We start from the raw sequence: 23679 nt of genomic DNA on the forward strand, positions 1-23679 counted from the left end.
TGCTCTTGAATGGCCTTTCATCACCTACCACTGAAGTCTTGATCAGAGGCAGAGTTAAGTGCAGTGGCTAGTCAAAATACAGCTGGATGAACTGGATACAGCTTTTTCACTGCTTATTATTTTCAGCAAATAAGCAGTTCTGTGTGATTTATTAACTGAGCTATATAAATACTGAGTTAGAGTTCCAGTGGGAGGAAATGGCATCTAATCTGTAAAAGTTGCTCTGTGGCCGCAAAGTCAAGTGGTGGAAGGTTACCAAAGCTTGTAAAGTCTCCTGGGTGGCACCAACATAACTATAAGAGGGTCATATGTTTCCTTTGTACACAGTGAGAGGGGATGCTGATCTGGAATCGTGTGTGCTCTACTTCTTAATGCTTAGGCTTGCATTTTGAAGCTGGCTATTGGCTTCAGGCTTCAGCTTGTGTGTCTGGTTGTTTGTTCTGAAGTATAAACTGTGATGTAGACCAGTCATGGAGAACTCTTAATGAAGATACATTACGGGTAATGGCAAAGAAAACTAATCTTTTGTAGTATGTGAAAGCAAAAATAGAAAGCTGGAAAACTTCAATAAGGTCTGATAATGAAAACTTGAAAAATAAAGCTTGGAAGGACAGGGGACAGTTGTGTTGTCATTTTTTTTTTTTTTTTTTTTTTTTTAATTGCAAAATACTATATACAAGGGGGAATGGGTTTAAACTTAAATAGGGGAAGTTTAGGTTAGATATAAGGAAGCAGTTCTTTACTGTGAGGGTGGTGAGGCACTGGCACAGGCTGCCCAAAGAAGTGGTGAATGCTCCATCCCTGGCAGTGTTCAAGGCCAGGTTGGACAGAGTCTTGGGTGACATGGTTTAGTGTGTGGTGTCCCTGCCCATGGCAGGGGGGCTGGAACTAGATGATCTTAAGGTCCTTTCCAACCCTAACAATTCTATGATTCTGTTTCAGGTTTTTATCCTTGAGAAGGGCAGATTAATTATTATCGTCATGAAACTTCGTAAGGGAAATTAAGGCAGATATTTATATTGCATTAGTTTTCACAAGTGCACAGCATTTATTTTTATTTTTTTTTTTAATTTGCTGTAGCTAGTGTATGTCAGAGTAAACTTTATGGCAAACCCATTGGTGCAGCAGGAAAAAATGCTTTCAAATACTTGAGCGTTCTCATAGTTATTTGTCAGAGAGCTCAATTTTGTGTGACAAGTAAAAACCACTGAAAGTATCTAACTACAGTGTAGGATTGCAGTGGCACAACCTTACTCTGCCCAGTAAGTGAATTTCAAACAGAAGAGTTTTTTCAGACTTCTAAAACTATACATGGGCATTTGCCTTGTGTTTGAATACCCTGCATGCTTCAGTGTCCAAGGCAGGCACCTGGCTGTGGCCTACAAGTCTCTTCCATGTTTTTTTCAGAGAAAGTTGGTTCTTGGTGACTGCTCACATTGAAGTTTGTGCACCACAGATTTGCATAGAAATGCCCCCCTCTACTTTGGTCGCTGCTAATTTCTCTTTTTTCACTTGTGTATTTTGTGTGTAGCCTTTACTGCTATCGTACGCACTGCTGCGTGGTCATCTGGCAGTTGCCTTTCTGATGGACATATTTGATGCAGGCAGTTCTGAAATTACTTTTGAAAAGCAGAGTGAACAGACACTGTTGATACAGACATGGGCCTGCCTGTTGTTAAAATATTATTCTAGAGTAGAAGAAATGAGAGAAAGGTATTACATGTACAAATATTGGGTATTTCATGGCAGGAAGGACTTTATGATGGAGGGATCCTTTCTCAGAAAAAACCTGTCAAGAAAGGTACAGCACTGCTTTAAGGTGTTGATTCTAACGTTGTTACATAAAAATTAAAGAATTTTAAGGGGCTTTTGGACATAGATATCTAAGATTGAATAAATCTTATATTATCTTTTCTCCAAGATACCTGATAAAATAACTAACAATGCATTATAATGTGCATGTGAAGGGGTCAGTTGAAAATTGTGCTTAAGTTCTGCTTTTCCTGATAGCTGTATTTCTTTCATAATGGTCTCCTAATATGTTTTTTTAATTTACAAAAAGAGAAGAATAGTGAGCATTTTAAATCTGCTATATCACTTTGCACCATCAAAGTGCAAAGTGGTAGTGCACCACCAGTGCACTACTTTTATGCTTATGACAAAATGACAAATTTGGAAGCACCAGGCATGACTTGAAGTATTTCTTTTCCTTCCCTCTAGGCACTTGCACACATATGCACAGGCACGTGTGGACAGTTGTGCCCTCTCTGTTTCAGAGCCCTAGCAAGCATGTTGTGATACTATCTGGAAAAGAAATGTTGCATTTGGGTCAGTGTTTCTAATGCACAGACTACCTGTGATGTAAGATGGCTTATTGCCATACATAAGAACGACCTCTGACATGCTAGTAACATAGAATGTGAATAGCTGCAGGTTCAGATATCCTTACATTTCAAGAGTTTTAAGAATTGATCGATGACCCCATAAGAGACAGCAGCTCGGCTTTTCTGGTTGTAGTTAATTATATCAAAGTTGATGGTGTCACACTAGGTGCATGTATAACTGAGACCTGTGCCTATTCAGTGTATGCTGGGTGCTAATCTATTGCAGTTCCTTGTCCCATGGCATTTGTTTAAGCCAGAAAAGAAATGTAAGTCACTGTTAATTTAATGAGCCAGGGAGAGGTTAGCACCTGCCTATCTAATCCATACTTTTCCAGTATTTTATTGGATTAAAGAAGTATCAGTACCTCACAGTTCTTGCTCATAAACAGCTAAACAGTACTTGACATTTAAAGAGATTTTCTGTCGTGCGCTTGTATAGTCAAGAGTAATTCTAATCCTATTAAAGATATTATGTCATGGAGGCGTGCCCTGCGGGAGAAGGCTTCGCTAACTGGCCCAATGGAAAGCAGAGGGGAGGGGCAAGCAGGAGGGTGGATTTATTACTCGATACTTAGGTCAGGGATTTCTGTGGGAAATGCCCAGTGGTTGCAGTTGCTGATGATTTCACGGCAACAGCACTGAAACAGAGAGTGCTGTCTGATAGCTGGTTACTGAATGAGATACTGCAAATGGGTGGAAAGAAAAAAGACAGCATGTGAGAGAGAGTCAGACACAGAGAGGGAAGCTGAGAGCAAGGAAAGTGCTCCGGCTGGAGGAGTCTCCCAGGTGTACTGCAGAAGCTTTTTGGAAATGGATGCAAGGACCATCTGCTGCCTGTAGATTAGAGGGCTGTAGATTAAGAGTGGAAAGAGCTTATGGCTCTTTTGAATAAAAATCAAAGTTCTGCATAACTGATTCATCAAGATAAATCATGAGTATGCTCTTGCATGGGATATTAATGTATAAATCCATGCTACAGATAGACAGAGTGCAGCCTACATCGCTATAAAAAATAAAGCCAGCAACGATGCAGTGAATAAATTCTGCAGTGATTATCTGATTTATGTATGAAGAAAAAGAAGCAAAACACAGAGAGCTGTTATCATACTATGGCATTTGCAAGGCACTGCATTTAATGCTGAGAGATGCTATACATTAAATCTGACAACTGTGAAAAGAGAGATCATGGAGAAGTCAAGTAGTGAGGATTCTTCAATTCACCGGAGTCCATCTTTGGATAGCAAAGACTCAGATTTTGCTAAACCTTCTACCTCAGGGAGGCAGTTTGGTCGAGGTTTTACTGCTGGAGCTTTCTATGGTACAACTGGATCACGCACACAGAGCCACACTGGGCTCGGAACTGGGACCGGCATTGGGACTGGCATAAAAAGTGACAAATACAGTGCACCCAAAGGCAGCAAATACGTGGTCTTTTACCTGGATCTATCCTTTGTTTTCCTTTTAGAATTTAAGAAGTGCAACATGGCAAGAGGCTGCCTGTGTTGTTTGAAATACATGATGTTCCTTTTCAATTTAATATTTTGGGTGAGTACTGCCTTTTCAGTTGCCTTCATTTATTAGTGTGTCCTGTACTGCTGCATTATGTGTACAGTGCATCTCTGAAGCAGTACTGTAACTCCCCCCCTCCACTCCATTTCTCTCATACCTGCTTTGAATATTTTCAGTGTTAAACTTGTGTCTATTAGGAAAATGTACATGCTTTCTATATCTTTATTGCTACCTGATTACTGTAGTTTGGCTACTAATCCTCAAACTTACTGTTCTAATATGTGTTTTGAACTAGGTTATCTAAGAAAGGGCAGAATTGTTTCCCTTTAAGGAAGAGCAGAATTATTGTAGCATTAAGATCCTGCAGTGGCAGGGTTTTTGCATTCTGTCGTAATACCTTGTGTTGCATTAAGCTGCAGGTTAATTTAAATTTTAAGTACATTCTCATTGTCATCATAAATCTTATTTGCTTTTTGTAAACTTCGTTTGACAAACTGCTTTTGCATTTGTAGGAAGTTCTGTCACATTTCTTCAGGTAAAACAAACAAACAAAACAAAACAAACAAAAAAAACAAACCCACAAAAACCAAAAAAACAAACAAAACATGTATGTTCTAAACTCTTAAGATATCAGCATAAATGTGAGATGACTGGAATGCTGAATTAATCTGAATTCAGTTTCAGCTGCAGTTGTCCGCGTTGGTGTGTGAAGTTAGAGACTTGCACTTGGTTGTGAGGGATTGAAATTGATTTTCCTCCATCAGCCAAAATGTATGAGGAGTTGTAACAATGCCTCAGCAAGCAAGTTAAAAGCATAATGACTACTTCAAGCAAAGTATTGTCATGTATATGGGAGGGAGGAAAAGTTAAGTCATCTGGCAGCTAAGCATCCTTGAGTGAACGATATTGTTGAGGAAATCGCAGGCTAATTGAAAGACTGAGTATCCATGAATATAGCTCAATATGAAATGGTTTTCTTAGTTTAAAATCAAAGATCAGTGCTTTCCTGATGGTTGCAGAGCTTGGGCATTTGAACAAAATTGTTCATGGTCATGATCCAGAAATATGCATTAAGCTTTATATATAAATTAAAATGTGATCCCTGGATTTATTTTGGAAAACGGGGCATTAACAGTCTAGTTCATATTCTAGTTCTGGTGTAGAGAGATCATTGTTCAAATTAGGAATCTTACTAGCAGCTTGTTTATCTTGACCCACTTACTGAAATAACCTTTAAGAGCAAGAGTTAATGGGAGATTCGGTACTCATGCAACAGTGAGCTTTTTCAGTAGTAGACTGAAATGCTACAATCACTGAACTTGCAGGTGTCTTACTTCAACAGGAAAATGGAAATGATCACTGAAGAATATCTGATCGAAGCTCATTTGTGATTTTGGGGGTTTTTTTGTTGGGTGTTTGGTTTTTTTTTTCTGTACCAGAAAGTTGCCTTAACGATTTCTAGAATAAGTCACTTTGAACACGATTTGTATCGAATTGGTGCATTACTTCTTTGATATTTTGGACATTGACTTTTTTTTTAATTGGCTTTTTTTTAATTGACTTTTTTTTTTTTTTTTTTTTGCTGTATGTTGTGATTAGCTTTGGAACAGCTTTTTTCTGATTACTCATGTCCTCTTATGATCAGTCGTTAGGTATCTCTTACCCTTCACCTCCTTAGTGACAATGTCCTTCTTTGCTTTTATCTCCCTCCGAAGCTGCAATTTTCTTGACTATGCATCAGATCTTCAGAGTCTGTTTTTCTGTTCCTTGAACTTGCAAAAATATTGCAGACCTCATCTGTGTGCTCATCTCTGTCTGCTCAGCTCCCACTGGACTTTACACAAGCACATTGCTTCTTAGGTTAAAAGTAGCCTACCATCTGGAACAGTTCTCTAGTGCCCTGTGCTTCTTGAACTCTTACTCTTAGCTCTTAATCCCCTTTGCACCTTCCACACCATGTCTTTTGTTGTGAGGCTTATACCACTTTTCTTTCTGTTATTAACCTTTGTCACCACATCTCTGTCTAATATTCTAAAAACGTTTTTATATGAACCAGGCTATACAGAATGAAAATGATACTCTGGAATAGTGATTCTGAGAGATTACAGAAAAGTCCTAAATGCAAGATGTCAGGTACTTTTCAAAGTAGTTTTCAACAGAAATTTGATCCACCAGACATGTTTAAATTGTTCAGAAGTCCCCCTTTCTTCACTTTAGCTGGCTTATACTCAATTTTGCAAGTCAGTCTCGATGTTCCCATGCATTGTGACAGAGGACTGCAGTCTTGCTAAATTCTTCATATTTTTTTAAACCAGGCTATTTTATTTTCTTGAGCCATCCAAATGAATAACATTATCATCTCTTTTTACTTATGGAAACTCAAGCTGGAATGAAGCACAGTTACAGGCAGGTGTTCTGTAGTTTGCTGCCTCTGGCTTCATACTTGTAATCTACATTAGTTCTGCTATGGCTGAACTAAAAACACATTTTGGATGTTTGGCTCTGTATGTGCTTCTTGCTGACACTGCACTTGCGGTATCTCTCACTCTTGTCCTGAAGTCTTCTGCTAGCCCTGCCCTGGGCTCCTAACACGTCTCATGCCAGTGCCCTCTACTCTTACTCTGTCCTGAAGCACTCCCTGCTATTTCAGTCCTGTATTTCTTCTTAACCAGTTTTTCCCATTCTCAGGTTTGCCTCTTCTCATTGCTTTCTTCTAAATTTTTGTTAAGAAACCCATGTCCAAAAACATGAACTTGTGGCCTGCTCTTGAGCAGTAACATCTTTTGTAATGCAAAGTAAGTGATCTATTTTTAAAAAGAGAAGGCTCCTTTTAAGCATGAAATTTTCCGAAACTGTAATTCAAAGCAGAATGGAACTCCTGGTCTTCAAGAGGCAAGGAGACCACTGCCACACTGTTATCTTCTGACAAAGGCAAGAAGCATTTTGTTTTGTTTTATACAGGAACTAGTTTAGGCAACTGCAAACAGAGGTGGAAAAACTGTTTCAAGGAGTCTCTAAACAGGCACCAGTCTAGCAGCTGTACAGCTGCAATAGGCAATCTGGTTGACCAGCTTGCTTGCCACAAAGATTACATTGTTCTGAGCCTGCAGTGTGGTTGTTCTACCATAATAAAATGGTGTTTCTGAGGTGCTTCCTCTGAAAATAAAGACAGGTGGTATCCTTTGGCATCCCAGAAAGCTGGGCATTATTGTGTTGAACAATTCTTAGTGTTGGCCCAAAGAAGGATGCTCTTCTATAGAAAAAGAGGAATCCTTCTCCATTATTTGCTTCTTGATGCAGAGAAAAAGGCTAGGACCTAATCTGTACCTCATGGGGCAGTGAGCTGTACTACGTTTTCAGCCTGGTAGCCAGCTTATATATATTTAAAGACCAATTACATATGAACCTTATATATTATACACATTATTTTAATATAGAATATATACATTTTAATTTATATACATTTATATGTATACGCACATATACACATGTATATGTTTGAAGGTGATGGAGAAGTGCTGTGGTTAGTAGATTCTCTCTGTTGTTATGTAGCAAACATATTGTTGCTGTGATAACTGTAATAAAGAGGTGATGCATTTTTTCTGCCCAGCAAGAATTCAACTTTTCTGAATTAGATTAATGACAAAAAAAATACAGTTTTTGAAAATTAGTGGCATGTGTATTAGTTACTGTGGAAGGATTGCATATGAGTTCTGCAAAGCAAATCGATCTAAGCAGGGCCCAGCAGTAAGTTGGAATAGAAGGTGTTTCTCCAACATATCTCTAAGAAGAGCTTCAGGTATTTCTCTGTGGCCCTCTGATTCTTAGTTGTTCTTGGCCATCTGGCATTGCTTTCTTTTAGAGATTAGGAAAGTCTGAGCTGAGGGTTAGGGAAGCTTATCGTATTTAGTTGTACGGCTAGGATGATGAATTACACTGCATTCATCCTAAGTGCATAATATGTTTTGCAAAGGGACTAGACAACTATTAATGTTAGTTGTTTTAGTTTGCCTTCAAGAATATTTATGTGCAAACATATGGAGATTGCAAAGTAGCTAATATAGCTCTGCAGAAGAAAGAAAATACTGATTTTTGCTTCTACAGAGAGCAGCTTAATTGTCAAAAAGGTAATCACCAAATATAAACATTAAGGGTTTATGTCTTTCTAGGGTAGCTTTCACTTCATTGTTTTATTAGAGAAAAGGATTACAATAATTATTGTTACAAACTGTATCAGAAAATCTTACTGGCTATAAAATTGAAATTTTATAAAATGTAAATTTTTAAAAGAAATTTCACTCGTGAAATGAGAATTTCATAGGGCCCTAAAAGGGAAATTTTGAAGTGACAGGAATAAGTTATCAAAACTTGACTAGAGAACTTTACAAGTAGACGGTGGTCATGGTTAAATTTAACTAAGGTTAATGAGTCCACATACAGTGAAGCATTCATAATACACATCTTGGTAGATTTTGGCATTGCTTAATTTTAATATAAAATGCATTTTATTAAGGGGAAAATATGGCAAGATTATTAAATCTCTCATCTTCTGTGTTTCAGGATTAGCTTAAGTCAAGAAGATCCTTAATGTGGTTTATTTGTTAAATCACTTATATTTAAACTACTACCAAAAAAATCTGATAGGAATAATCCCTATTTATTAATGGTATGATTATAAGCAGAAATTATTGTTTATCTAAGTTAAATGGAGTCAAATTTACAAATTCAGGTATTTAATCTTCAGTTCCAAAATAAATTTTATAAATTTTATGCTTTACTTTCACTACAACATAAGCCTATAAGAGGAGAAGATGAGCTGGAAACTTGCTGGTCCAGAAGTAGCAGCAGAAAGTCAAATACAGCAAAGTTTTTAATGATACTCTGTTATTAAAATAACGGATAAAGGCTGTTGCTCCTGAAGAGGATTTTCCTGCAAGAACAATTTGTCTAATTTAATCTTATAGCAGGAGTAATTAATATTTTTTCCTGTAGATTAAAAACAATGTTCTAATGTTCTATGTTTATCAGAGAGCATAAAGACAGTTGTACAGTAGCCATGCAGGTCACTTTTTAGTAAAGACTTGATCAGACTAAAAGAAAGAGTGCATATCCATTCTCTGGGTCTGGCTGCTGTAAAGCGGCTAAGAATTTTAGAATGGTTTATATAAGGTAAGCCATATTTATTTATACCAAACTGCAACATATACTATAGTGCACTGTTTAGTTTGAAGTACAAAGTTTTAATGCTTAACTGAACCTGTTGGACAGACAATGAAATGTTGTGAAGAGGCTTTGTCTCTATGAATAACTGAAAGTTAATCTCTGAAGTTTAAGAGGGGTGGACAGTTTGTCCCTGAAATGAGAACAAAATTGCTAACTACAGACAGCTTAGAATAGGAAACACATTCAAATTATCTTTTTTATGGTGCTCCTCCTGGCTGCATTATCTGGTATTTCCCATTTTCTGACACAGTCATTAATGACTAGGAGAGACAGTGAGTGACCATGGGATGCGATCTCTTGAAATAATAGCAATATTTACTTCTGTCATATTTTGACTCTAATGACATAAGCCAGCAGTGAGGTCACAGTTGTGGTACAATCTTGTGAAAGTAAGACTACTCAAAACCAAACCAACCAACAAACAAAACACCAACCAACCAACCAGCCCCCCTCAACCAAACGACCTTTTAGCATGTCAGTGTTTTGGCTGGGACTAGAAGGAAAGGTAATATTTAGTTCAAACAGAGTTATATCCTAATGAATATGGTGTAAATAAAGTCCATTTAAAAACCTGTATGATGACATTATAGAATAATATTCAAACATTACTTGAGGCCAGAGACAAATTTTACTTTAAAATAGCAAGGTTTGCTTCAGAGCTGAGTTAGACTGGTTAATCCAGGTGGTGAGGACCTCATAACTAGTTTCAGGGTCTAAGCTGTTTCAACTTGATAGAGAAGACATCCAATATGGCATTTTTCACAGCATTCCTCTCACTAACTGCTCTTTACTAACACCATATTATATTCTATTCAGTTTGTGGGGGAGGGAGGGTGTTGACTTTTTTATTATTATTTTTGTTTTCCTTCAGTGTGGAAGTATTTTTACTCTAGCTGTAGGTAGGTGTGAAAGCCATTTGTGTGTGTTATTTTGGATAAATAATGAGTTGATTAATGACTAAAAAAGCAGGTATGTTTTATTCATCTGTTGTAATGTAGCCTGCTGGACATAGTTTAATTATTTGTAAATGAGGAGGTTTATAGTAATTGAATGTGAGAAGTGGAATAAGAATTTCAAATTGGAAAACAAATTACTCCTCTCCAGCCCTCCCTGCCCCTCCATACTCCCAGAGTTAAATCTTTTTTTAAACATACAGCTCAGGTTCTATTCCTCATATCTTTCAGCTGTCTTACCTGAAGCAACTTTCTTCAGCCTTCTGTGTCTCAATCCCCCTAATTTTTAAAAACAATGCTGATACTAACTTTTACAAAGTGATGGCTATAATCATGGGGTACAATTATTGTTAACTTTGAATAAGCTTAATAACAGTAGTGTTTCTTACTTACCTCTGGACTCTTAGACCCTTGCAGAACATTTCAGTAAGCTGCTTGACTGGGCCTTTGGTTAGCATGCAGCCTTTTTATCTGTTTCTGCTACCTTCCAAGTAAGTAAGTCTGCAAAAGGCTGATCCAAAGGTATATAATCTTCCCCACGTGAGTAGAGGATGAGCTTGTAACTCCATTATGTGGCTGTCCAAGGAGGTATCTAATTTTCTTACTTAAATGCTGCTGACATAGAACAAGACCTGGGTAGAAAAGACGAGAGGTTGCAAGTCCAATTGTGGAATATAAAGTTCACTTACTGGAGGTTTTGCTGTACAGAAGGTAAGAATGTTCCTCATGTACAGCCAGGTTGCCACCGATAAGATGGTATACTATACATAGTAGCTCCTTTGTGTTTATCCCATATAATTTGTAAAGTTACCCAACCTTTCAGCAAGTCATGAAAACTGTGAATCAAAGGAGGAATTCTGCTGGATATCTTGTGCTTTGCTTTAAATATCTTGCAGAAATAAATAAACCACATCTTCCAAATAAAGTAAAGGAACCTAGTATGGCTGAAGGTGTGTTATTAAAGAGTGAATATTTACTGAACTTGTTGGGGACTTGTCACAAAAAAGTCATTTTAATACCACTTTACAGAAATGACTGCAGGCACTGAATTCAAAGCATTTTCACAACTTTCTGAAACGAATTAGTTTTAAATCAACTCAGATCTCCATTCAGCTCAGTCCCTTACTGCTTACGAATAACTTAAGTTGCTGACTTTATTCAGCAGAGATAATTGAACATCCAGGTGTTTGGAAATTTGGCTGGGATGATCATTCTTCTTTCGTCTTGCTTTTTTTGAGCTGGGCCAAAGATTACATGGCTGTCCAAACCTTTTTCATTTAACCACTCCAGCCAGTGTAGCAGGATTGTGAATATTGGCATCTGCTTCCAGTGTGAATTTCAACTTATCTGCAGCTCATCTTCAGTAATATCTCTCAAAACTTGGCACCATGGCCAATAGCTTTATCACTGCCCAGGTAATGCAGGTAGGCAAGGTTTTCACAGGGTTACAATACATCCAGACAATGTTTGTTGTTGTCCTTAAGGTATAACGAAGTACCTACAATCATAGCAACTAATTGGAACCCATCTTTTAAGTCTTTAGTGTCACAGTTAACATGCTGGCTCTCTTATCTCTCATCCAGAGCCTCTGTGCTGTCTGGGAACACAGAGCTGCTGGTTACCTCTTGTATACCTTGGAAAGGGGTGCAAGCTGAAGCACAGAACGACTAGCCTGCCATTTCTTTTATTTCTTCCTTTGCTTTCTTGTATTTGCTATGTTTTTGTTGTTAAATGCAGTAAATGAGAATTAACTTTTCAGAGTCAAAAGAGTTAATAATGTTTGCAAATACCACTTCTGTTTTAGTGGGGAGGAAATTCTGTACCCCTGGATACTTGTTGAATCTACTTGATCGTCTTTGCAAGCTGCATTTGGTATTCCTGTCGCCTGTCTTCTAACTCTCCTGAATGAAAACCCCTTGTCCTGTTTGTAATCAATGTGTCAGGGATACATAGTTTTGAAAATATATTAAGCTAGTGTCTGTATGTCTTTATTTCCTTATAACAGTGGCAAGTCATGAGGCATCAGAGATTGAATTTGCATCTTCTTTTATTTCTTTTGTGGAATTCCCCATACTTTTGTTTTATGTGCATTCTGGTACAATATCTACTGCTGTAGGTACAAATTATAGGTCTGCAGGAGGAAATTACCACATTACCGTTGATTCTTAAAAGTGTATGACACGTATCAAGAGTTGCTGCAAGGAATTAAAACCAGTAGAAACTGGTATGCTAATAGTTTGTTTCTTACAGATTATTGATTTTAAGGAGTTGTGACTGATAAGGTTTGGGGGTTTTTTTTGTTACTAAAGTAAGTAGGTTTTAATGGCTTTTAATTTTTTTTTATGGTGAAGAAGATGAAGCAAGACAGTCATGAGCTGTGGATGAAGATAAGATTATGAACAGATGACTATAAACTGTAGGGATTAATCAGCTTAACAAATTACTAGTCATTAGCAGAGATGCATTAGTTGCTGTGTGCATGTTTCTACCATGCTGCACGTGTGATGCAAAGCATGTTAACTTAAACCAAGCAGTTTACCTTGCAAATAATGTGCATAGTGATTAACAGTGGAAGCAGTTAACTTGGAGTAATTCTGTCATATACAGTCATCGCTCTATACTACAATAGACAATCACCGAGTCTGAAATGATGCAAAAATGAAGGAGAGGGAAAAGAATCGGCACTGTATTATTCAATCAAATTTTCTCACTTAATTTGCTGTCATAGAAAACAGGATGTTACTAGAAGAGCTACTTCAGGTAACAGGTTTGTTCTTTCAGAGGTTTGTTCTTTTGGACTTCTCGATTGATGTGTTAAGCTCACTTTTCTTTAAATGATGCTTCTGAATACTTAGTCCCTGTGTCACTGCTGAGTAGCATGGCTTCTTCACAAGATTCATTTCTTCCCCTATATTGTCTTGGAGAGTCTCCAACCAGTTCTGATCTTAAGCAGGGAAGAGAGCTCTCTTTCAATGGATTGTAATTCTAAAATGTAAACATCTCATTTGTCTCATTTCATAGTAGTTTGAAACTAAATTGGTGGTTAAGAGTCTTACTTTCCTGTACTTCTGTGTCCTGTTTTGTCCTGCCCCTGCCCCACCGCTTTCTTCTTCAGTGTCCCCTTGATGTAAAGACAGTTAAATTTGAAACAAAAAGTAATAAACTTTATGTTCACAATTGCTCTTTCCTTAGAGTTGTGATTGCCCTGTCATCTTTCATTTTCACTGCTTTAAGGAATTGACATTACATCTGTGGCCATAATCCCAGAGTGCCTTAGGACCACTTAATATATTTATCCTCCTGACACCTTGTAAGTATGGGCTGTGCTTTTATTCTCCTAATACATGTGGAAAGCTGAGCCACCAAAACAAATAGAATGCCTGCAGCGGAGCACAGGGTAGAGAGCTGAGAACTATTGGAGACCAGAACTAGAAAGTTCAGTTCACTGCAGTTCAGCATGGATAGGCTTGTGTTGAGTTTGCCTGGCATTGCCCATGAGCCCAGAAACCCGATCATCTATTTTGAGCTTGGGTGTCTTTGCAGCTGTCTTCCCTGCACTTTCATTTCCAGATTAGCTTGGGCAGAGACAGCTTAAATCTGACTATATCCCATGGTGTAGATGTGTCCTACTAAGGGACTCGTACAAAGTTAAACTGAAATTGAATCTGGATCTCTAAAGTGTCTTAAGCAACAGACCATCTGTTATGCGCCATGCCTTGTGACAGGACTTGATGTAGGCAAGCCGCCTCTAAACTCAACATACTTGTGCAGCATGGTCCAGAGGCAGAAAGCTCTTTTCAGATATAGGATCTGTAGATCACCCTTTTATTTGGCTGTGTGCTCCAGAGGTCTAGTATGTCACTGGCTTCCAGAAGTACCTAGAAGATACTAAGTTTTCTCATGACACATAACATAAATCCTAAACCTCCCCTCCCACTTGCAAAGTGTAACTAAGAAAACTGAAGTTCTCTTCTTAAGACCCTCATGAAGTAGATGACAGTCAAGATGAAGATTTTACTATGGGATGTTTCTCTTTATGGTGTCCATTGTCCTTTTTTTCTTTTTTTTTTTTTTTCAAATTACTCCAAGCCAGCTAATAAAATAATTCTATAAATGAAAAATAAATAAACCAACACTGTATTTAACACTTACAGAAGGTAAGGATAAAAAGAGAAAAAACTTTCCTGTTGCCTGTCTGTCGGTAACAAATCCTCTTACTTTCCATACTCCTCAAGCCGTATGTTTGTCTTCTACTGTCAGATGTTTGCTCTAATGGCTTTTTCAGCATGTGGAATGTAAAAATACCTCTCTGATGGGATCTTTTTTCCCACTGTCAGCATCTGGGAGGATGCTTGGTTTATGTCTTTCAGTGCAACACTGCTTTCGTGTCTCATGAGATGTACTTAAAAATGCGGATAGGTAGTGTTTTCTTTGATCCTGTTTTGTTAATTTTGTGTGTTTAGGCTTTTTTTAGGTGTTATCAGAGTGACCTGTGGAGGTGGCTACAATGTATGACCTTACTGTGATAGAGCTATCTGTTACTTTGACAGGTTGGAATCCCATTTTCTTGGGAATTTTAACTCTTTCTTTAGGTAGAAATGGAAGCTGGCACTATTGTTAGATTTTTCTCCATGTTCTGTTTACTAGCCTGTTCTTCCATTTACAACTTAATTGGTATAAATCATTCTTGTGATTTATGATTTATTAGATGTTAGCAGTAAGGTTCCTATCATTCTGCTGTGAGCATTTAAATTGATGATCTAAATAAACTGTAGTGGGGTTACAAGTTAAGACAGTTAAGACTGCTGTGTTTGACTTCTATTTGTTTGATTTATCTCCCATTCATGAGGCTCAGATGTAAAACTGAGTGTATTGGATCAGACCAAAAGTTTAGTATATCCTGATTTTGAAAGTAGATGATCAAGAATGCTTAATAGACACTAAAGAAATTGAAAAAATTCATGGAACTCCTTTGAATCATTTATCATGTGGCCTTCCTAAATTCTCTGGCAGTATATTCACTTGTTTAATTATGTATTCTATGAAAGGACGCTTCCTTTTAAGCCTACTGCTTGATAATTACAGTAGATGCTCACGGATATTCTGAAAAATAGTTATCTGTCCCCCTTTCTGCTTGTTGTTATTGTTGTTTGGAGGTTTTTTGTGTGTTTTGTGTTTGGGGTTTGTTTGGTTGGTTGGGTTTTGTTCGTTTCTTTGGGGGTTTAAAATTTATTTTAACTAGAATGGGGCAGAAAAATCAGATAAATTTTAATTCTAAGTGAAGTTAGTGCAAAAGTAGTATTTAGCAATGCTTAGCATAGCCTATGTTTAGATCATAGAATCATAAAAAATTCTAGGTTGATAAAAACCTTTAGAGAACATCTGGTCCAACCTTCTGTTGAAAGCAAGGCTTTAGATTATATTACCCAAGGCACTGTCAAGCTCAGCCCTGAGTATTTATAGCAAGAGAGATTCCACCATTTCTCTTGGTAATCTATTCCAATGTTTAATTGTTTTCAACTCATTCAGTTTGTTCTTATTTTTTCTTATAGCCACACCAAAAATTACCCTGAAACAACCTGTGTCCATTGTTTGTCTTGGTGACATTCTGCTGGATGGTCTCCAATTTCTTGAGCTGGGGTGGCTAAACCAGGATGCAGTAGTCCAAGTATGGTCTAACAAGTGCTGAATAGAGTGAAATAATCACATTCCTTGATTTTCTGGATGTAGTCTTGCCAGTGCAGCCTGAGGCTGCATTGAAATGCTTTTACTAATATTTATACTGTCCTTTTGTACTGCGGTGTAGCTTTTAACATCAAGTTTAGAGCAGCACCATGTACAGCACTCTGTATATTAGTGAGATGAAGAGCCTTTATCGCGAGGACAGAAATGTTTTCTTCCTCACTTTTGAGCATTTACGCTCATACTACGTTGCTGAAATTAAACACTTTTGTTCTTTCATTGTTTTTCCCTCTGAGAGTGGATCTGACTGCTTTGCCCTTGTAACCTCCCCTGAAGTATACTTCAGCTAAAACAATTCTGCTTCTTTGAGCCATTCAGCAGTTTTTGTAGGCCATCCTGTAACTGTGTCACTGAAATCATACTTAGTTTTAAGCTCCATCCAGCTTGAATGTACAGTTGGCACAAGTGCTGACAAGAACAAAAACATTGATCTTATCACTCCCGCATCCAAGCAGCTGCAATGTATTATTGTGTTCTTTAGTACAGTATATTGATTTTATGCATTGCTGTATGTGTTACGCTGCTTCACAGTGTTTATCTGAACTGTTGATTGCTTTTTTTTCTTCCACAGTGCTTTTATTTCTGGTCTGACCAGGACTTCTGCAATGCAGCTAGTGCTTGTTTCCTTTATTACGTTTAGTTTCATTTACAGGGTGTATATCTCCAAATCATGAGATTTTAGGAGTTCATGATTTTTACCAGGGCTGGGGGTGGGTTAATGGTTGTGGTTTTGTTTTTTAAATAAAAAAGCTAATTTTTTGTGTGTGTATTCTCATGCGTGGCATTTTTTTAAATGACACTTTATGTTTTAGACTTACATTGAAGGGAGGTCAGGGAACAGCTAAACATTGAAAACAATGTGTCTGTATGAAAAATATTCTGTAGAAATAGAGGTGTTAGGTTTTTTAAATATTTTATTGAAGTGCAGACTACATAACAACTCTGTGTGTTTCCCAACACTGTATCTGTTCTGACATGTGTCCTAGTTTTAATTCAAGTTCCTGAATGTGTTTTCTTCAGAGGGCTATGTTAGAGCCCAGCAGTGTTTCTTTCAGGATACCTTGTCTTGCTTGTCCTCACAGAAGTAGCTGGGATCCACAACAGCGTGTTTCCACAACACACGCGGTTTTGGAATGTCCAAGAATGCAGGTTTTTCACTTAAAAGCTTCTGCAGCTGTGTCTGAGCAGTAGTAAATAGTTGACATAAACCTCTGGGGACACATTTAAATGGGCGAACTGTTCCCTATTTGAGCAGTGTTGGGGACTTTTTTCCCCACTGTTTGAATGCTGTGTTATGAGCCTGACCCAATCCTTAGTGACAGCTTGTCAGGCTGACTAATACAGACTCAAGAGAATAGCTCTTTGCTGTCTGATTGATTCATTTTGCCAATAGAATTCACATTCCTGTAGTGTGAATAATAAACAACTGACTTAATGAGTTGCCCGCAACCTATTCCAAATGTTATATCCTGATTGGAGCAACACATACTTTTGAAAAGCTTGAATATTTCCTGGATTTTACAGATTGAAGATCCACTGAATTACATACTTGTCCAATAAATTCAATTATAAGGTTAAGGATGAATATTCTTCTGTGTGGTATTATTAGACTCATTATCAGAAATTTCACCGATACTTGAATTGCTATTTCTAATTTCTCTTAACCACGAATTTTTCTTTTCTTTTTTTTTTTTCCTCTCTCTGTGCTTCCCACCCTGGGATGTGTTTCTCATGAAATTATTACTTCTTTGCAGCATTCCCTATTCTTTATCTCAAAAGGTGACATACAAAAGGTGGGAAAAATTTGTTCTTCCTCAAGGCTCTTCTTATCTCCTGTATGCCTGATGTAGATATTTCTTGGTGGTGTCCCATCTTGTTTTGTGGTTCTGTGTTTAACTCTTCCATAGGTATTGGCTGTCCCAGTTCCTGCATCTTGAGAGACTCTCAGGAGCATGGAAGAGCAGATAGAATGATGGCACAGCAGGAAGATAGGGGAGTGGAGCCAGAGCGATGGAAAGGAGAAAGAATTTCTTGTTTGGAATTGGATGGTTTCTGTTTCCTTATTATCCAAGAACTACAACCACAGATCCTGATTCTGGATCTGTAAAGAGTTCTCCAACAAACATATTCAAGAAAGATGTGCATAAAATTAATATAAAAGGAGGAAAACAACACTGTTGTAATTATATGTTCTCTTACTTGTGGGAACATATACATAAAAGTGTTTTTGTCTTTTAAAGCTTTGCTGTGTGCGTCATAACGAAATATGAAAAAAATGGGGAAGATAAAAGTGTCCTTCAGTTTTCCCCCTCTGTTCTCCCTAGTCTTTTTCCTCCTCCTTTCTTCTGTCAGAATCCACAGCATACAACTTGTTGCTGCCCCAAATTTAGCTTTACACCTACTTATCTGTTCTGCATGCCCAGCCTGGCTGGTAATAATGTTGTACCTGCCCTCCAGTGATTCAGAATTTGAGTAACTGAGTGGGGAAAGCAAAGATCTTGATGAGGTTATGATCAGGTTTCTTAGGAAGAACAGCTGCTAGCTTATGTGCTTGCTTTCTCAGCCTTCATCAGAGAAAGCTGGGTGAGTTCATTTCTACTTGTGTGAGGCACTGCTTTTATAAGCCCGATAGCACTGTGCCTGCATGCACACAGTTCTCCAATGTGACTTCAGATTTTTAAGTGGATAATTGGTAGATTTTTCTCTGTTTTATCTTGAAAGAAGCTCAGCACCTCCTAAAGAACATTCTTTCTGCCCTCAACTTATTGATAAAATATTCTAGAAGCTGTAATTACAATACTGCTGTAATGACAGTCTCTGGTATAATTTTTTGCTTCACTGCAGATTGAGGGAGAGAGGGAGGCTTCTTCCTTCATTGCTTCTGCCCCATAGTGTCTCCTACTTCTGTCTGTTTTTCTGATACTGCAACCTGATGTGACATTCATTTCAGCAGTGGCTCTTTTTGCTGCAGTATCAGTGCAGATTTATGTCTGGTCAGTGATATATTTTGTCGGTAGTCAGCTCAAGATTATCTGTGTTATAGGATGTGTTGTGGGCAGGTTTAGCAAAGAAAACGTTCAAACACAATAGCACGAAGAGGAAAAAGAGGCTTATTGAATTATGGCTACTTAGGATTATATAGACTTAGGATCTACTTTATGTCTAGAATGAGTACAGCAGTGTTGAAACAAAAGGCAGTGTGCAGAACCAGGAACATATGCTTGAAAGGAGAAACTTTAGGAGTACAGAGCTTGCCACAGAGACAGGACAGTGTCATCACCAAGCTTGATGGACCCTGAATTATCTTCTCTCCCTTTATCCTGCTCTCATGTGTCCCCACCTGGAGTATTTTGTTTGGCTCTGGGGCCCCCAACACAAGAGGCATGTGGACCTGCTTCAGCAAGTCCAGCAACTTCAGTCATGAACTTGAATATGCATATTAAAAAGTAGGATTTTTGAAAGCTTTCATCACTGACTGGGCTTTGCTGCTGGTGAAGTCGGCTCTCTGAAAGAAGAATGGGTTGATGTCCAGTTTTCAAACTCCTGAATGTCTGGTACTCTCTTCAGTGACTGGCCAGATGCTAGTGCCTGAGGATTTGTTAAGCTTGCTCGCAACAGCTTATGATGGAGTTTTTTGTGTCTTGAAAACACTGTTGACTCCATGGACAGCGGTTATCTTGCCTTAATTATTTATCTGTGCTACAAGATGTCTGCTATGGAGATCTATGCTATGGATGCTGTATCTGACAGGTTTCCCAATAGCTTCCATCATACTTGACGGAGAGGCTATGGTTGAACTTGTTCTAATGTAGATGCTTCAGATCAGACAGGTAAGCAGGATTACAAGAGCTTCTAAATTGTTACTCTGTTGATGGCTAAAGCAAATGGATCTTAGATTCAATATTCAGTATAGCATCCTTGTGTCTGAGGGATTAATGACAAGGATGTTTCCATTTGCAGACTCCCAGTTGTCTGCCATTTAATGGGAGACTTAATTTAAAATGTCTTTGGGATTAAGCAAAATCTCTCACCTTGATTTAGTTGCTGTTAATTCACATGACTCCAAGTTATTTCTATTTAAGTTATTAGTTAGAAAGAGACTTTTAAAAGTTGTTTTTAGAACCTAGTCATTCAAATATAGCAGTAGGGATAGAAAATACAATTCAGCTGACAAATGACATGAGCTTTTATTTACCAGTTCTTATTCAAAGGTACTGAATTGAGAAGACCTGCTTAAATGAGTTCATTCTTCTGTCTTCAGAATAGTGTAGTTCTGTAAAAGAGATTCCTGCTCATTCTGGACCGATACACCCATGTGATCCCATGGCAAGGCATAAAGAGCCCCATTTATTCATGACTTCATGGGGACTTTCCACAGTAAGTGCAAGGCAGCATCACAGGAACACTGCCATAGTTGCCACTGAACTGTAGCTTTGAGACAAAACATGACTGATGGGGAAAAAAAAAAAAATAAAAAAAAAATAGAGCTGTAATGTAACACTGGACCTCTCTACTGCTTTTTGACATTGCCTTTTGGAAGAGAACCATGCTCAATGCAAACCCCTGGGGAATTTTAGTGGTTTAAATTTTCGATGCTCAAGACCTCTGGATGATAATGGTCTTTCTAGGGTGTTAGAGACTTTTGAAGCCAGTAATTCTGCAGTCACTTCCAGTAGTCTACAATGTCTCCATTCTGAAGTGATGCTGAACCAAGAATGGCCTGTGGACTGCAGAAGGTAAATACCTCTTGAAAAAGGTGATTTATCTCTGTGTTGTCTCTCTAGCTTTTCCAACTGGAGAGAAGGAAATGAATTTCAGGAATGGGGAAGCAGCAAATCTGTTCCTTTATAAAGCCAGAATCCTGGTAATGTCCCCCTAGTTTGTAATTGTTGTGTTCCAAAAATAATTGTAGAGCAGTTGATTGTAAATATGGTGAGAACTCTTGAAAGGTGAAGGGAATAGGAATCACACTCTGTGAATCCTTCCAAAAGATAGATGAACTTCAGGTGTTGATTACCAGGGTCTGTCTTGATCCCGAAGGTAGAGTTCCCAAGCTTGGCAAATGGTATCTCTTGACTGTCTCCAGGGAACCTGCAATCCATCCTCTCCACACAACCCCAGTGTAGAAATTGACTGGCTGCTGTTTACCATGAAATGAAGGACATACATACTCCTCAGAAAAAGTAAGACAAAGCTGTTGTATTCTTGGAGGGTGACTAATAAGAACAGAGTTTTTAATTACATTGGAGATCTTTACTACGTTTAAACTGACCACATTATTGGAGAGTACTTGCAAAGGAGAGAGAAAAGATATGGTGTACCTTTCAGTGAGGGTGCTGCTCACTGAAGTGTTAGCCAGGAGGATTTTGAGAGTTTCATCCTATTGCTTTTAGTAGCTGAGTTGTCCAAACTGACGAAAGTGTTCATGGTGAAGCCTTGCATTTTCTGTTGCACATTCAGTCTTGCCGCTTCCAAAAATATTTTGTTTGAGGTTCTTGGGCCAGGGTGGAGGACTTACCTTCCTGCTTTAAACTATGTAGGAGTGTATGCCACTGATGTAATTGGAAAGAAGTCTTGGGAAGTCATGAGTAGTACTTTTCAAAGGAAGTGCACTGAGTTTTGTGCAATGAAATTCACAGATACTGTAACATGAGGCTGTCATGCACACATGTGGCCTTCTAAAGCAATGAAGATTGCAGAAGAGTGAATGCTGACCAAGCATTTTGTCTAGAAGGCATCCCCAAAAAGTAGATAGCTATAATTTTAGTAAAGTATTTTTAGTATTACTTTTAGTGTTTCTATGAAATAAAATTAATCCAATTAATTTAATGATGGTTGTAAATAGCTACATGGTTGTGTGTGCATATGTGAAGATTCTGTGTACAGTAGTGTAATAGTGGTAAAATGTTAGTCTAAGAGAAATTAGCCCTTTTTTACTTGCATTCATAGTAATGGAGGAGTGTTGAAAGGTGAAACTTACCTTCATCTGTTGCACTTTCTTATTGAAGTAATGGCATTCCTCTGAGAATCTTGATTCTTCATGTGCAGTGTCATCCTGCAGTAAAGCTCTTCTCCACTTCACTACCTATGGTTAATGAGTCCATACAGGTAGCCTGTTCCCTGAAAAGTCCATGACTATTCCCTATCTTACCCTTCTCCACATTTTCAACCCATGCATAAGGGTAAGTCGTACTAAGCTGGTCTGTATCCTGGCTGATTTGTCTATGTTTTGTTTTTCAGTACAGTTTTCTGTTGAAATTGTTTCTTGGTGGCCAAGACTTTTGTATTTAATTATGTAAACCCTTTTTGATCAGATTAATAATATGGTAGGAATCTATCATATTCTTATTTGCCAGATGTCTTTGGCTATGCTCACTTGCATAGCCAAAGATACCTGCTAACTCTTAATCACTTGCAAACTATTTGCAAAGACATCACTTGCTAACTCTTAATTGGAACTGTTGTACCAAGACCATTCATGACCCCGTTTAGGACCAATACGTGTTGTTGCTGAAGAAAATGAAAATAAACTTCTATGCGTCTAAGCAATTTGGCAGTGTTGTAACATGTGGGAGGGAAAAAACTTTTCAGTGAGACCCCGATCTCACTGCTTACTGAAGCAAGAGATTTGATTGCCCATATCTTAGAATGCAGAGCTGCACATTAATATATTTCATACTCTTTTTCTGTACTTGTGCACATCATCCTAATTGAGCTCAAGGAAAAGCAAGGCTTTTTAATTTCCAGTTTGCATATTCTATTCAGTCCTCTTACTGCTGAAAGTAATATTAAATACTCTAGAGAGAAGGTCATCTATTAGAAAGAAGAGTTTTGGGACTACTGAAAAACTAGGTTACCTTTACATTATGAAACTACAGTGTCAGAATTAGGTCACTGTTTCCTTTAATGTCTCTGTGTAACTGGCTGAGAAATCTACAGAAAAATTGAGGTAGCAAAGAGTGTGTTGTTGATGAACCAGGGAAGAGCACTTGGTTTTCTGAGTTGGTACTGGTCTAGTCCACTGCTAAGGGATGCATTAATACTGCAAGTCACTGAGGTGGATCAGTAAAGACACTTTTCTCGGGGAAAAAAAAAAAAAGGATGCCTTACGTAGGGTTTGGGGGCCATCTAGCACATGATGGGTTTATTTCCTTTCGAAGAGAGGCAAAACAGCCTTCCTGGCCACTTTTCAGAAGTGCTGGAGTGCTAATCCTGGTATCCTAGCCAAGGCCAGCTCTGGTAATTATGTGCTGCCTTCTTAAATTCCACATCGTGCCCAAGTGGGCAGACTGCTCTTCAATTCATGTCTCAAATGTGGTATTACAGTTAATTATTTTCCCTGCGTGTACTGATTATGTGGATCTTACACAATGCTACTACTATTGCTTTTACTACTATTATTATTGTCCTCTTATTAATGTGTTGAGGTTTGTAGAAAGAAATAATATCTTTATTTGACCAAATAGCATAGCCGGACAAAAAAGCTTTAATATAAGTGTCAGAACAATGTCTAGAGACTAATAGAAACCTGGGCCTGGTTGTGCAAGGTCTTCTGTAGCTGCTGTTATAGGCAGGGTCTGTTTTGGGAGCTTACACACTTGGAAAATGAGGCAGGTAAAGGGATAAAAGTATGCAAGCAGAGTGAATGATGGGGTGATTGATAGGTAGAACTTTTGCTGGTGATTGAGGAGCGGAATTCATTCTGGAGGTGGTTGAGTTAATTCACGAGATATAGGAAGGAAGAAGAAATGTAGAAGAGCTGGGACTTCATGAGCCTCTAGGCCAAAGAATATAGGGAAACTGGGTACTAGGTTCCTGGTACCCAGTTCTGCTTGGCTTGGGGTGAGTTGTGAAAGACTTGCAGAAGT

At 38.1% G+C, this 23679-nt stretch overlaps 1 protein-coding gene across 9 annotated transcripts in view; it reads left to right on the forward strand.

Annotated features, from left to right (window-relative positions):
• The window catches only part of TSPAN9 (tetraspanin 9), a 167655-nt gene that overhangs the window by 68367 nt on the left and 75609 nt on the right, over window positions 1-23679 (forward strand). For 4 of the 9 annotated variants that reach the window (XM_030479538.1, XM_030479536.1, XM_030479537.1 and 1 more), the window contains exon 2: window positions 3850-3929. The exons of 4 other annotated variants lie outside the window; for them this stretch is intronic. In XM_030479538.1, coding sequence (XP_030335398.1) covers window positions 3867-3929 — 63 coding nt within the window. In that variant the 5' untranslated portion in view covers window positions 3850-3866. Of the gene's footprint in view, window positions 1-2956; window positions 3930-23679 lie in introns of those variants that run through there. One more of the 9 variants, XM_030479535.1, reaches the window with a different exon arrangement.

Source organism: Strigops habroptila, chromosome 3 (genome assembly GCF_004027225.2).
Source record: "Strigops habroptila isolate Jane chromosome 3, bStrHab1.2.pri, whole genome shotgun sequence".
Classification (NCBI taxonomy): Eukaryota; Metazoa; Chordata; class Aves; order Psittaciformes; family Psittacidae; genus Strigops; species Strigops habroptila.